The 12,076-nt window shown below is 45.0% G+C and overlaps 1 protein-coding gene across 14 annotated transcripts in view; it reads right to left on the bottom strand.

The window, feature by feature from the left end:
* Window positions 1–107: 107 nt before the first annotated feature.
* LOC110530304 (ras GTPase-activating protein nGAP) overlaps window positions 108–12,076 on the bottom strand; it is an 89,067-nt gene continuing 77,098 nt past the window's right edge. For 9 of the 14 annotated variants that reach the window (XM_090182251.1, XM_090182249.1, XM_090182250.1 and 6 more), the window contains 5 exons: window positions 10,906–11,914; window positions 10,621–10,755; window positions 10,149–10,351; window positions 9,050–9,137; window positions 108–1,174 (listed from right to left, as the gene is read on the bottom strand). In XM_090182251.1, coding sequence (XP_090038377.1) covers window positions 1,007–1,174; window positions 9,050–9,137; window positions 10,149–10,351; window positions 10,621–10,755; window positions 10,906–11,914 — 1,603 coding nt within the window. In that variant the 3' untranslated portion in view covers window positions 108–1,006. Of the gene's footprint in view, window positions 1,175–8,288; window positions 8,440–9,049; window positions 9,138–10,148; window positions 10,352–10,620; window positions 10,756–10,905; window positions 11,915–12,076 lie in introns of those variants that run through there. The other 5 variants (XM_090182254.1, XM_090182253.1, XM_090182248.1 and 2 more) reach the window with 4 other exon arrangements.

Raw genomic sequence — 12,076 nt, forward strand, 5'->3', positions numbered from 1 at the left:
GCTCAAGCAGTAGCACAAGCACTGCCCAAGTCGAGCACTGCAAATATGCATGTGCTTCAGCAGTAGTTGAATTACAAACCATATTAAAGTCACGAATGCAAAACATCCACAATGTTACAGGCAGTTTTTATTCTCAACAACGTTCAACAACTGACATAAGCTATCATTGACATTCACCAGTTCATAGATTTTTGTGCAACAAAAAAGTGTGTGCCTAGGGGGAGGTTGGGTGGGTGAGAACAGAAAACAGACTCTTAAACAGTTATTGACATGAAATAGAAAATTGTACAAAGTCAGGAGGGCTGTCATGTTGATCATCTTCTCATGGGATCTTGAAGGCGTGCCAGTAGAAGGTACAGAAATAAATAACATTTGCTATTCTGTGGCAAGGTGGGAGTGAGCAGACACTTTGTTTTGAAGATCCAGTAGGCCGTAAGAACCTGAACTCAAAGGCCTATGGTTTCAGCTAACAATGGGCAAGCAGCAGTCCCAATATACTCAAAATCAGACAATCAAAACCAATGCAACCCCTAGGTTAAGACGACAAAAACAGAAGTTAAAAATATTTTTAAAAAGTAGGGTTAGAAAAACAGTGCATAAAACGTTTTTTGGTTTATTTTGCCCTTCCATTCCTATCATGACTATGTTTTTAGAGCTATAACTGCTCACTATGTGCTTATTTATTGAAACAAACCCCTTTGATATGTACATCTACTCAATATATAATCTCTTAATTAGAGAATACTTCAAATCTATTTAAAACTGCATTTGTCTGCATATGGGAATGTCATTTATAAAACAACAATTCGCTATTTCATGACAACAGTTGATCCCCCTGTTCACGTCTTCAAAAGACACGTCTTTCAGTATCATCTCTGTACACAACCAATGCAAGATACAAGCTATTTACATTAATATCTAGACATTCCTTGTAGAGCCACAGGTAATTGGTCTGTGTGCATGGAGAGAGTGTGACCATAACACCATCTCACACTGTCTGACTAAATCAGCAGCTGCTGTTTTTGAACTCTCCGTTCTCAGTGATCGACAGTTTTGTGGGGTTGGTTGGCGAGAGGCCGTTGCGCAGGTTCTGCATGCTATAGCGCTCCTTCACCTGTGTCAGGGCACTCATTAGCCGAGAGTTGGCTGCATCCAGGGAGCTTATCCTCTTCTCCTGAAGACAGAAAGAGAGAAGGGAAAGAGGGAGGGAGTGAGAAGGAGAGGAAAACATTCATTTTACATTGAAGAATGAATTAGCAGGATAAGCTAAAAGATGATTACAACTATGTAGATGGTGAAATTCAAATATCACAAGCAAAGTCTGAAATATACCTCACTGAAATAGTTTTTGTTTACCAGCCAAAATTATAGATAAAACAAACTCATATCCAAGCATTGCATCGTGTTTGTTTTTAAAACGAAAACATATTTTTTAATAAACAGTACCATTCAAAAGATGACACACCTACTCATTCCAGGGTTTTTCTTTATTTTTTAAAACTATTTTCTACATTGTAGAATAATAGTGAAAACAAACTATGAACACATATGGAATCAAATAGTAATCAAAAAAGTGTTCAACAAATACAAATATTTTTTGAGATTCTTCAAAGTAGCCACTTTTGGCCTTGATGACAGCTTTGCACACTCTTGACATTCTCTCAACCAGCTTTCTATTATCATGTTAAATGTGCAACCAGAGGGAAAAGAACTCTGGACCACCTTTACTCCACACACAGAGACGCATACAAAGCTCTCCCTCCCCTCCATTTGGCAAATCTGACCATAATTCCATCCTCCTGATTCCCGTGTCGTCTCCACAGTGACCGTACATACATACCCCAACCAGAAGCCATGGATTACAGGCAGCATCGGCACTGAGCTAAAGGCTGGAGCTGCTGCTTTCAAGGAGTGGGACTCTAACCCGGAAGCTTATAAGAAATCCCACTATGCCCTCCGACGAACCATCAAACAGGCAAAGCATCAATACAGGACTAAGATAGAGTCGTACAACACCGGCTCCGACGCCCGTCGGATATGGCAGGGCTTGCAAACCATTACAGACTACAAAGGGAAGCACAGCCGAGAGCTGCCCAGTGACACGAGCCTACCAGACGAGCTGAACTACTTCTATGCTCATTTCGAGGCAAATAACACTGAAACATGAATGAAAGCACCAGATGTACAGGCAGATTGTGTGATCACAATTTTCAACCTCTCCTTGTCCGAGTCTGTAATACCACAAGCCAATGTGAGTAAGACCTTTAGACAGGTCACCAGGACGTGTACTGTGAGCATGCTCTGACCAACTGGCAAGTGTCTTCACTGACATTTTCAACCTCTCCTTGTCCGAGTCTGTAATACCAACATGTTTTAAGCAGACCACAGTGACTGTGCCCAAGAACACTAAGGTAACCTGCCTAAATGACTACCGAGACGTAGCATTCATGTCTGTAGCCAGTGCTTTGAAAGGTCATGGCTCACATCAACACCATCATCCTAGAAACCCTAGACCCACTCCAATTTGCATACCACCCAAACAGATCCACAGATGATGCAATCTCTATTGAACTCCACACTGCCCTTTCCCACCTGGACAAAAGGAACACCTATGTGCGTGCCAGCCCTCTCCTGTACTCCCTGTTCACTCATGACTGCACGGCCAGGCACGACTCCAACACCATCATTAAATTTGCAGATGACACAACAGTGGTAGGCCTGATCGCCGACAACAATGAGACAGCCTATAGGGAGGAGGTCAGAGACCTGGCAGTGTGGTGACAGGACAACAACCTCTCCCTCAACGTGAGCAAGACAAAGGAAATGATTGTGGACTACAGGAAAAAGAGGCCCGGGCACGCCCCCATTCTCATCGACGTGGCTGCAGTGGAGCAGGTTGAGAGCTTCAAGTTCCTTGGTGTCCACATCACCAACAAACTAACATGGTCCAAGCACACAAGACAGTCTTTAAAAAAAAATGTTACATTATTTTTTTATTTAGAATTTTACCCCTTTTTCTCCCAAATTTTGTGGTATCCAATTGTTGTAGTAGCTACTATCTTGTCTCATTGCTACAACTCCCGTACGGGCTCGGGAGAGACGAAGGCGGAATGTCATGCGTCCTCCGATACACAACCCAACCAGCCGTACTGCTTCTTAACACAGCGCGCATCCAACCCGGAAGCCAGCCGCACCGTGCCCCTGGCAACCTTGGCTAGCGCGCACTGCCCCCGGCACGCCACAGGAGTCGCTGGTGCGCGATGAGACAAGGAGATCCCTACCGACCAATCCCTCCCTAACCCGGACGACGCTAGGCCAATTGTGCGTCGCCCCACGGACCTCCCGATCGCGGCCGGTTACGACAGAGCCTGGGCGCGAACCCAGGGACTCTGATGCACAAGACAGTCTTGAAGTGGGCACAACAAAACCTATTCCCCCCTCAGGAGACAAAGATTTGGCATGGGTCCTCAAATCCTCAAAAGGTTCTACCTGACTGCTCAAAAGGTTCATCCTGACTGGTTGCATCACTGCCTGGTATGGCAACTGCTCGGCCTCCGACCGAAAGGCACTGCAGAGGGTAGTGCGTACGGCCCAGTACATCACTGGGGACAAGCTTCCAGCCATCCATGACCTCTATACCAGGCGATGTCAGAGGAAGGCCCTAAAAATTGCCAAAGACTCCAGCCACCCTAGTCTTTACCTGTTCTCTCTGCTTCCGCACTGCAAGCGGTACCGGCGGGCCAAGTCTAGGTCCAAGAGGCTTCTTAATAACAGCTTCTACCCCGAGCCATAAGACTCCTGAACCTCTAGTCAAATGGCTATCCAGACTTTTTTAATCTATGCATAGTCACTTTAATAACATTACCTACATGTACATACTACCTCAACTAACCGGTGCCCCTGCACATTGACTCTGTACCAGCAGCCCCATGTATATATTGTTATTTTTTACTGCTGCTCTTTAATTACTTGTACTTCTCTCTTATTCTTATCCATATTGTTTTGAAACTGCACTGTTGGTTAGGGGCTCGTAAGTAAGCATTTCACTGTAAGGTTGTTGTATTTGGCGCTTGTGACTAATAACATTTGATTTGAGGTAGTCACCTGGAATGCGTTTCAATTAACAGGTGTGCCTTGTTAAATGTATTTATGGAATTTCTTTCCTTAACAATCAGTTGTGTTGTGACAGGGTAGGGTTGGTATACAGAAGATAGCCCTCCCTATATGGTAAAATACCAAGTCCATATAATGGCAAGAACAGCTCAAATAAGCAAAGAGAAATGACAGTCCATCATTACTCATGTCAATCCGGAAAATTTCAAGAACTTTGAAAGCTTCTTCAAGTGCAGTCACAAAAACCATCAAGCGTTATGATGAAACTGGCTCTCATGAGGACCGCCACAGGAAAGGAAGACCCAGAGTTACCTCTGCTGCAGAGCATTAGTTGTCAGCCTCAGAAATTGCAACCCAAATAAATGCTACAGAGTTCAAGTAACAGGCATCTCAACATCAACTGTTCAGAGGAGAATGCGTGCATCAGGCCTTAATGGTCAAATAGCTGAAAAGACACCAATAAGAAGAAGAGACTTGCTTGGGTCAAGAAACACGAGCAATGGACATTAGACCGGTGGAAATCTGTCCTTTGGTCTGATGAGTCCAAATTAGAAATGTTTGGTTCCAACCGCCGTGTCTTTGTGAGACGCAGAGTGGGTGAACGGAGGATCTCTGCATTAGAGGTCGACCGATTAATCGGAATGGTATTTTTGGACACCGATTTTGCCATTTTTTTTACACCTTTATTTAACTAGGCAAGTCAGTTAAGAACACATTCTTATTTTCAATGACGGCCTAGGAACGGTGGGTTAACTGCCGTGTTCAGGGGCAGAACGACAGATTTTCACCTTGTCAGCTCGGGGGATTCAATCTTGCAACCTTACAGTTAACTAGTCCAACGCAATAAGGACCTGCCTCTCTCTCGTTGCACTCCACAAGGAGCCTGTTAAGCGAATGCAGTAAGCCAAGGTAAGTTGCTAGCTAGTTAAACTTATCTTATAAAAAACAATCAATCATAATCACTAGTTAACTACACATGGTTGATGATATTACTAGATATTATCTAGCGTGTCCTGCATTGCATATAATCTGACTGAGCATACAAGTATCTGACTGAGCGGTGGTAGGCAGAAGCAGGCGCGTAAACATTAATTCAAACAGCACGTTCGGGCGTTTTGCCAGCAGCTCTTCATTGTGCGTCAAGCATTGCGCTGTTTATGACTTCAAGCCTATCAACTCCCAAGATGAGGCTGGTGTAACCGAAGTGAAATGGCTAGCTAGTTAGCGGGCGCTAATAGCGTTTCAAACGTCACTCGCTCTGAGAATCTAGTAGTTGTTCCCCTTGCTCTGCATTGGTAACGCTGCTTCGATGGTGGCTGTTGTCGTTGTGTTCCTGGTTCGAGCCCAGGGAGGGGCGAGGAGAAGGACGGAAGCTATACTGTTACACTGGCAATACTAAAGTGCCTATAAGACCATCCAATAGTCAAAGGTTAATGAAATACAAATGGTATAGAGGGTTAAAGTTAAAATAAGTGTTAATTCAGTATTGTTGTAATTGTCATTATTACAAATAAATAAATAAAATAGGCCAGTTAAATTGTTATCAGCTTTTTTGGTCCTCCCATTATCGGTCAACCTCTACTCTGCATGTGTGGTTCCCACCGTGAAGCATGGAGGAGGAGGTGTGTGGGGGGGGACTGCAGAGTGAAGGAAAAGCAGCCAACCAGTGCTCAGCATACAGCGGGTTCACAACAAAGTATGTAATACCTGGATTTCTGCATAAATTGGTAATAAAATTGGATCTGATCTTCATCTAGGTCACAACAGTAGACAAACACAGTCTGCCTAAACTAATAACACACAAAGCAGTTATACATTTTATGTCTTTATTGAACACACCGTATAAACATTCTCAGTGCAGGGTGGGAAAAGTATGTAAATGGATGTAAAAAAGTATGGATTTAATAACTGGTTGACCCTCCTTTGGCAGCAATAACCTCAACCAAATGTTTTCTGTAGTTGCGGATCAGACCTGCACAACGGCCCTGAGGAATTTTGGACTATTCCTCTTACACAACTGTTTCAGTTTAGCAATAATTTGGTATGTCTGGTGTAAACTGCTCGAGGTCATGCCACAGCATCTCAATCGGGTTGAAGTCAGGACTCTGATTGGGCCACTCCAGAAGGCATTTTTCCATTGATGATGGCAAGCTGTCCAGACCCTGAGGCAGCAAAGCAGCCCCAAACCATGATGCTCCTTCCACCATACTTTACATTTGGGATGAGGTTTAGATGTTGGTGTGCTGTGCCTTTTTTTCTCCACACATATTGTGTGTTCCTTCCAAACAACTCAACTGTAGTTTCATCGGTCCACAGAATATTTTGCCAGTTGCGCTGTGGAACATCCAGGTGCACTTTTGCAAACTTCAGACGTGCAGTAATGTTTTTTTTTGACAGCAGTGGATTCTTCCGTGGTGTCCTCCCATGAACACCATTCTTGTTTAGTGTTTTACGTATCGTAGACTCGTCAACAGAGATGTTAGCATGTTCCAGAGATTTCTGTAAGTCTTTAGCTGACACTCTAGGATTCGTCTTAACCTCATTGAACATTCTGCGCTGTGCTCTTGCAGTAATCTTTGCAGGACGGCCACTCCTAGGGAGAGTAGCAACAGTGCTGAACTTTCTCCATTTATAGACAATTTGTCTTACCGTGGACTGATGAACATCAAGGCTTTTAGAGATACTTTTCTGACCCTTTCCAGCTTTATGCAAGTCAACAATTCTTTATCTTGGGTCTTCTGAGATTTCTTTTGTTCGAGGCATGGTTCACATCAGGCAATGCTTCTTGTGAATAGCAAACACAAATTTTGTGAGTGTTTTTTATAGGGCAGGGCAGCTCTAACCAACAACGCCAATCTCGTCTCAATGATTGTACTCCTGGTTAGCTGACTCCTGACTCCAATTAGCTTTTGGAGAAGTCATTAGCCTAGGGGTTCACATATTTTCCAACCTACACTGTGAATGTTTAAATGATGTATTCAATATAGACAATAAAAATACAATAATTTGTGTTATTAGGTTAAGCACACTATGTTTGTCTATTGTTGTGACTTAGATGAAGATCAGATCAAATTTGATGACCAATTTATGCAGAAATCCAGGTAATTCCAAAGGATTCGCATCCTTTATTTTGCCACTGTATGTGGGAACTCCATCAAGACTGTTGGAAAAGCATTCCTCATGAATCTGGTTGAGAGAATGCTAACAGTGTGCAAAGCTGTCATCAATGCAAAGGGTGGCTACTTTGAACAACCTAAAATATATTTTGATTTGTGTAACAATGTTTTGGTTACTTCATGATTCCATGTGTGTTATTTCATAGTTTTCATGTCTTCACTATTATTCTACAATGTAGAAAATAGTAAAAATAAAGAAAAACCCTTGAATGAGTAGGTGTCCAAACTTTTGACTAGTCCTGTATCTATCCATTCGTATACCATTCACAGAGCCTACATGTCAACAGTGGCATGGCTTTCAACTGAAAACAATTGTACATTTATATTGTGTAAACACATTAGTTGTATTCAACTATCATTTCATTTTTTTACTGAAATCCCAATTCTATGCCTAACCCTTGGACTGAAGTATCCTCTACACTATGTATTCGATTGTTCCCCCCAATGACCACCACTGTGATGCCAACCTAGATGGAAGAAAACTGATTCAGTTTGCTCTCCTTGAAATCAGCAACAAAATAAAGTTGTGTCACCAGCCACGGGCAACCTCATCTAGCCAGGTCATGGCACTGTTCCTGCAGAACTGAGTGAGGGGGGGGGGGGGAGGGAAATGGGTTTTGGGAGTGACAGTAGCTCAATTAGGAAGGCAGGGTGAAAAGCAGCCAAAGCTATCATCTGCTAAGAGCGCAACTCACAACACACATTCCTGGAGAAACAGAAATGGTGAACACATCAATGTAGATGCTTAATATTTACAGACCTAATTCCATCTCGTGACAGACATTCACATACTATAATATTGTTGATTATTAGCTATGAGCACCACTTTGTGTCTGAGATGATATTGACATCGGACTTGGAGAAACATTAAGTGTAGCAGCAGGGGCGTACTCAAACTGCAAAAGTAATGAAAATGTATTAGATTATGTTTTATATTTATATTGTGACTGATGGGGAAATCCAAAAGCAATGCCAAACAACAGCCAAACAACCTCTAGTCTACACACAAATAAGGACTTTTTTTTGTCAGGGAGGGTAGGAATGGGTGTCAAGTGGGGTTGCGCTCATACAAGGCTTGCCGGCATTTTCCAAAACCTGAGGACTGACTGGTTTACTTGCCTTCTTGGATTACCTCTGTTGCTTTATTGACCTGGAATTCAGTGGAACATAGTGATAGTGAGCACGTCAACAGGTTCTCTGCTCCAATACAGAGTACAAGAACTCCACCCCCCTCCAAAGCTTAAAAAGTGTTGTTTGGATGGGATTAGAGAATTAACTGCATGTCAAGTCTATACTTTTACATTTAGTGTCAATTATATCTCCCCTGACCAAAATATAACATTGTAAAGAAAGTAGACATTTAAAAAAAAAGTCAAAGCATTTAAAATATGTATTTTGATGGTGCAATAAGTTAACATTCATCCTATTTTCTTCTCCCCTTTCCCTGCTTGGTATTGAAGATCTGTTGACGTAAAGTATGACTTCTCAAAGAGTGTTCAGAGGCAACGAGCTGATAAACAGGCCCTGCTAAAAGCCCAAAAATGTGCCTCTATTGAGACTATCTATGGCATTTCCAGATTGCTCTGAAAAGCTGTCAAGGATATAAAACAATGGTAAGCAACCCCAAATGTAAGACTGAATGAATCGGTTTCCATGGAGAGTAGAAGATTCATTCATAAGGCGATGGTTTGAGTATTGGATTTATTCAAGCCCTACACAGAGTACAGACAAAATATGTGTAGCGTTTTCTGTTACTATACCTGTGCATCAATGATCTTCTGCTTGGCATCTATGACAGCTTGCATCTCTGCATGGTCTCTCTTCAGCTCCTCCTCTACAGCAATTAACCTGTGAGTGACAGAGCATTGCCATCTCAGACGCATACAAACCAAAAAGGGAGGTCATAGGCTGCACCTCAAATGGTAGACCCTGATCAAAAGTAGTGCATTTGGAAAGTATTCAGTCCCCTTCCCCTTTTCCACATTTTGTTACGTTACAGCCTTATTCTAAAATGGATTAAGTTGTTTCCCCCCCCCCCTCCTCAATCTACACACAATAACCCATAATGGCAGAGCAAAACCAGGTTTTTTGAAATATTTGCAAATATATCAATAACCAAGGCCCTTCTCCCCCGATTGTGCAGTTTGGCCGGGTGGCCAGCTCTCGGAAGAGTCTTGTTGGTGCCAAACCTTTTAAGAATGATGGCGGTCTTGGTGGTTCCAAACCTTTTAAGAATGATGGCGGCCACTGTGTTCTTGGGGACCTTCAATGCTGCAGAGATATTTTGGTACCCTTCCCCAGATCTGTGCCTCGACACTATCATGTCTCGGAGCTCTACGGACAATTCCTTCAACCTCATGGCTTGGTTTTTGCTCTGACATGCACTGTCAACTGTGGGACATTATATAGACAGGTGTGTGCCTTTCCAAATCATGTCCAATCAATTCAAGGATGATCAATGGAAACAGGATGCACCTGAGCTCAATTTAGAGTCTCATAGCAAAGGGTCTGACTACCTATCTATGTAAATAAGGTATTCCTAAAAACCTGTTTTTGCTTTGTCATTATGGGGTATTGTGTGCAGATTGATGAGGAAGAAAATCATTTTATCAATTTTACAGAATAAGGCTGTAACAAAATGTGGAAAAAAGTCAAGGGGTCTGAATACTTTCCGAATGCACTGTATATAGGGAATATGGTGCCATTTGGGACAACTATACAAGACACTATATGCACGCCATTAAGCAGTCAATCTGTGATTTTGCTTCCATTCATTCATTCATTCATTCAAAGGAATTCCTACTGGAGTATGGGCTTGTTTTAAGCAAAATCATCCAGAGGGTGCCTAGTAATGCCTACCTGCAGATGATGCTCTTCATCTGGTTGTCCTTCTCCTCCTGCTGCCGGCGCAGCCTCTCCTCGCTGTCCTCCAGTCGGGCCTTGTACTCCATCAGCAGTTTCTGCATCTGCTGCTCCTGGGCCAGCAGACGTCTCTCGTACTCCTCCAGACACCGACTAGACACCCGCAGGCGCTCCTTCAGCTTGGAGATCTCCTGTTCATACTGGCGGGAGAGAGGCGAGAAAAACAGAGATAGAGGGAAAGAGAAAGCGAGGCAGACAGACAGAGGGAAAGTGAGAGAGAGGGAAAGAGAGAGAAAGTGAGTGGGAGGGGATGATCGTGTTAGTCATGACTAAGACTATCTCTGTCTGCCTACACTGGCTTAGCAGGCTGATGTGTTGACTTGGATGATTAGGAAGAAGTCAGTCATTTAACTTGGAAATATTTTGGCCATCAAACCTTAATTGACTGTAACTCTGGCTATGTCTTTACCTTCTTGGCGTGCCTGCTGTCCTCCCTGCTCTGATCTGCTGGGGCCGCCTCGTCCTCGAACTGGCCGTTATTCAGTACCCACGCCGCTGTCCTCTCTACCGGTGACATGGTGACTGGCTCTACCGGCGACGCCACCTGCACCACCACAGATACATGTATGTCAATCAAATCTACCCTGAGTGCCTTTGGCCCCACTTTATTTCTTGATAATAACAGATATTATATAGGGGCGTCGGAGCGGAATGTGTGTGAATCTAAGTGTAGTTCTGTATGCCAGACCAGTACCTGCGGTGGCGTCTGCTGCTTGGCAACGCTCCTGACGGGGGGCACAGGGCTCTCCATGGAGCAGGTGGACTGTTGGTGTGAGCGGCCTCCTGTGCCTGGCTGGGCCTGGATGGGGATAGGCATGGGCTCTGTGTTGATGGAGCTGCTGCTGCGCAGAGAGGCGCTGTGGGGCAGGGAGCGGGGCAGGGAGCGGGGCGTCCGGGCCCCACCACTCCCCCCACTGCGGCTCTGCTGCTCCACCCTCACGATGTGGGCCGTGCTGCTTTGCCTGGGCACTGCTACAGCGTGGGCTCCTCTGTGGTGGTCTGGCAGGTTGTGGCGGCGCGGCGTGGAGCAGTCTTCGCTCTGCGTGCTCCGCCGGCTGAACTCCTCCAGACTGCTATTGGACGGGACCCTGCCCCCTTTCCCCCCCTGGCTCCCGCCTCCAAACTCAACCTCCGAGTTGCTGTGGCTGCGGGAGCTATCAGTGCTCAGGTTCTCAGAGCTGGAGTCCGGCTGCAGGGAGTGCACTGAGTGGGAGTGGACCGAGTGTGTTGTGGAGTGTACTGCTGTGTGTTGTTGTTGTGTCTGGTTGCTAAGGTGATAGACAGGGTTCTGGAAAGACAGGGGCTGGAGGCTCCTCTGCTGGCTGAGGGAAGGGTGCAGGGGCCGACGCACCTGTGGTGCACTCTGGGGGAGGTTGTCCTGTAACGAGGGCTTCTGGTGGAGGGCTTGGTGTGACTGTGAGGTGGTAGCCTGGTGGGGGTGTCCGATAGAGAGCTGGGAGCCCACCCTGCTCAGCTTGGGGGGAGCATCGTGGAGGGGTCCCTTGCCACTCTGGACCATGTGAGAGTCCTGAAGGTCCACCAGGGAAATGCTGCGTCCGTTGGTCAGGAGGTTCTCTCTCTCCTCCTTGTCTGAGAAGCTCATGCTATGGCCGGACGGCTGCTGGCCCAGGAGAGGGTGCTTCCCCCGGTGAAGGCCGTTTGTAACATGCTCTTGGACTGGGGACTTGATTCTGTCAACCTCACTGCAAGACGTGGATAGTAAACACAACACATTAACAGAGAGTTCCGAAACCAAAGCTAGGACCAGACCAAGAACATGGGTACATCCCAAATGGCATCCTATTCCATATGTAGCGCACTACTTTTGAACAGGGCCCATAGGGGTCTGGTAAAAATGTGTGCAC

The sequence above is a fragment of the Oncorhynchus mykiss genome, chromosome 8 (assembly GCF_057628025.1).
Source record: "Oncorhynchus mykiss isolate SJ-2025 chromosome 8, ASM5762802v1, whole genome shotgun sequence".
NCBI classification, from domain to species: Eukaryota; Metazoa; Chordata; class Actinopteri; order Salmoniformes; family Salmonidae; genus Oncorhynchus; species Oncorhynchus mykiss.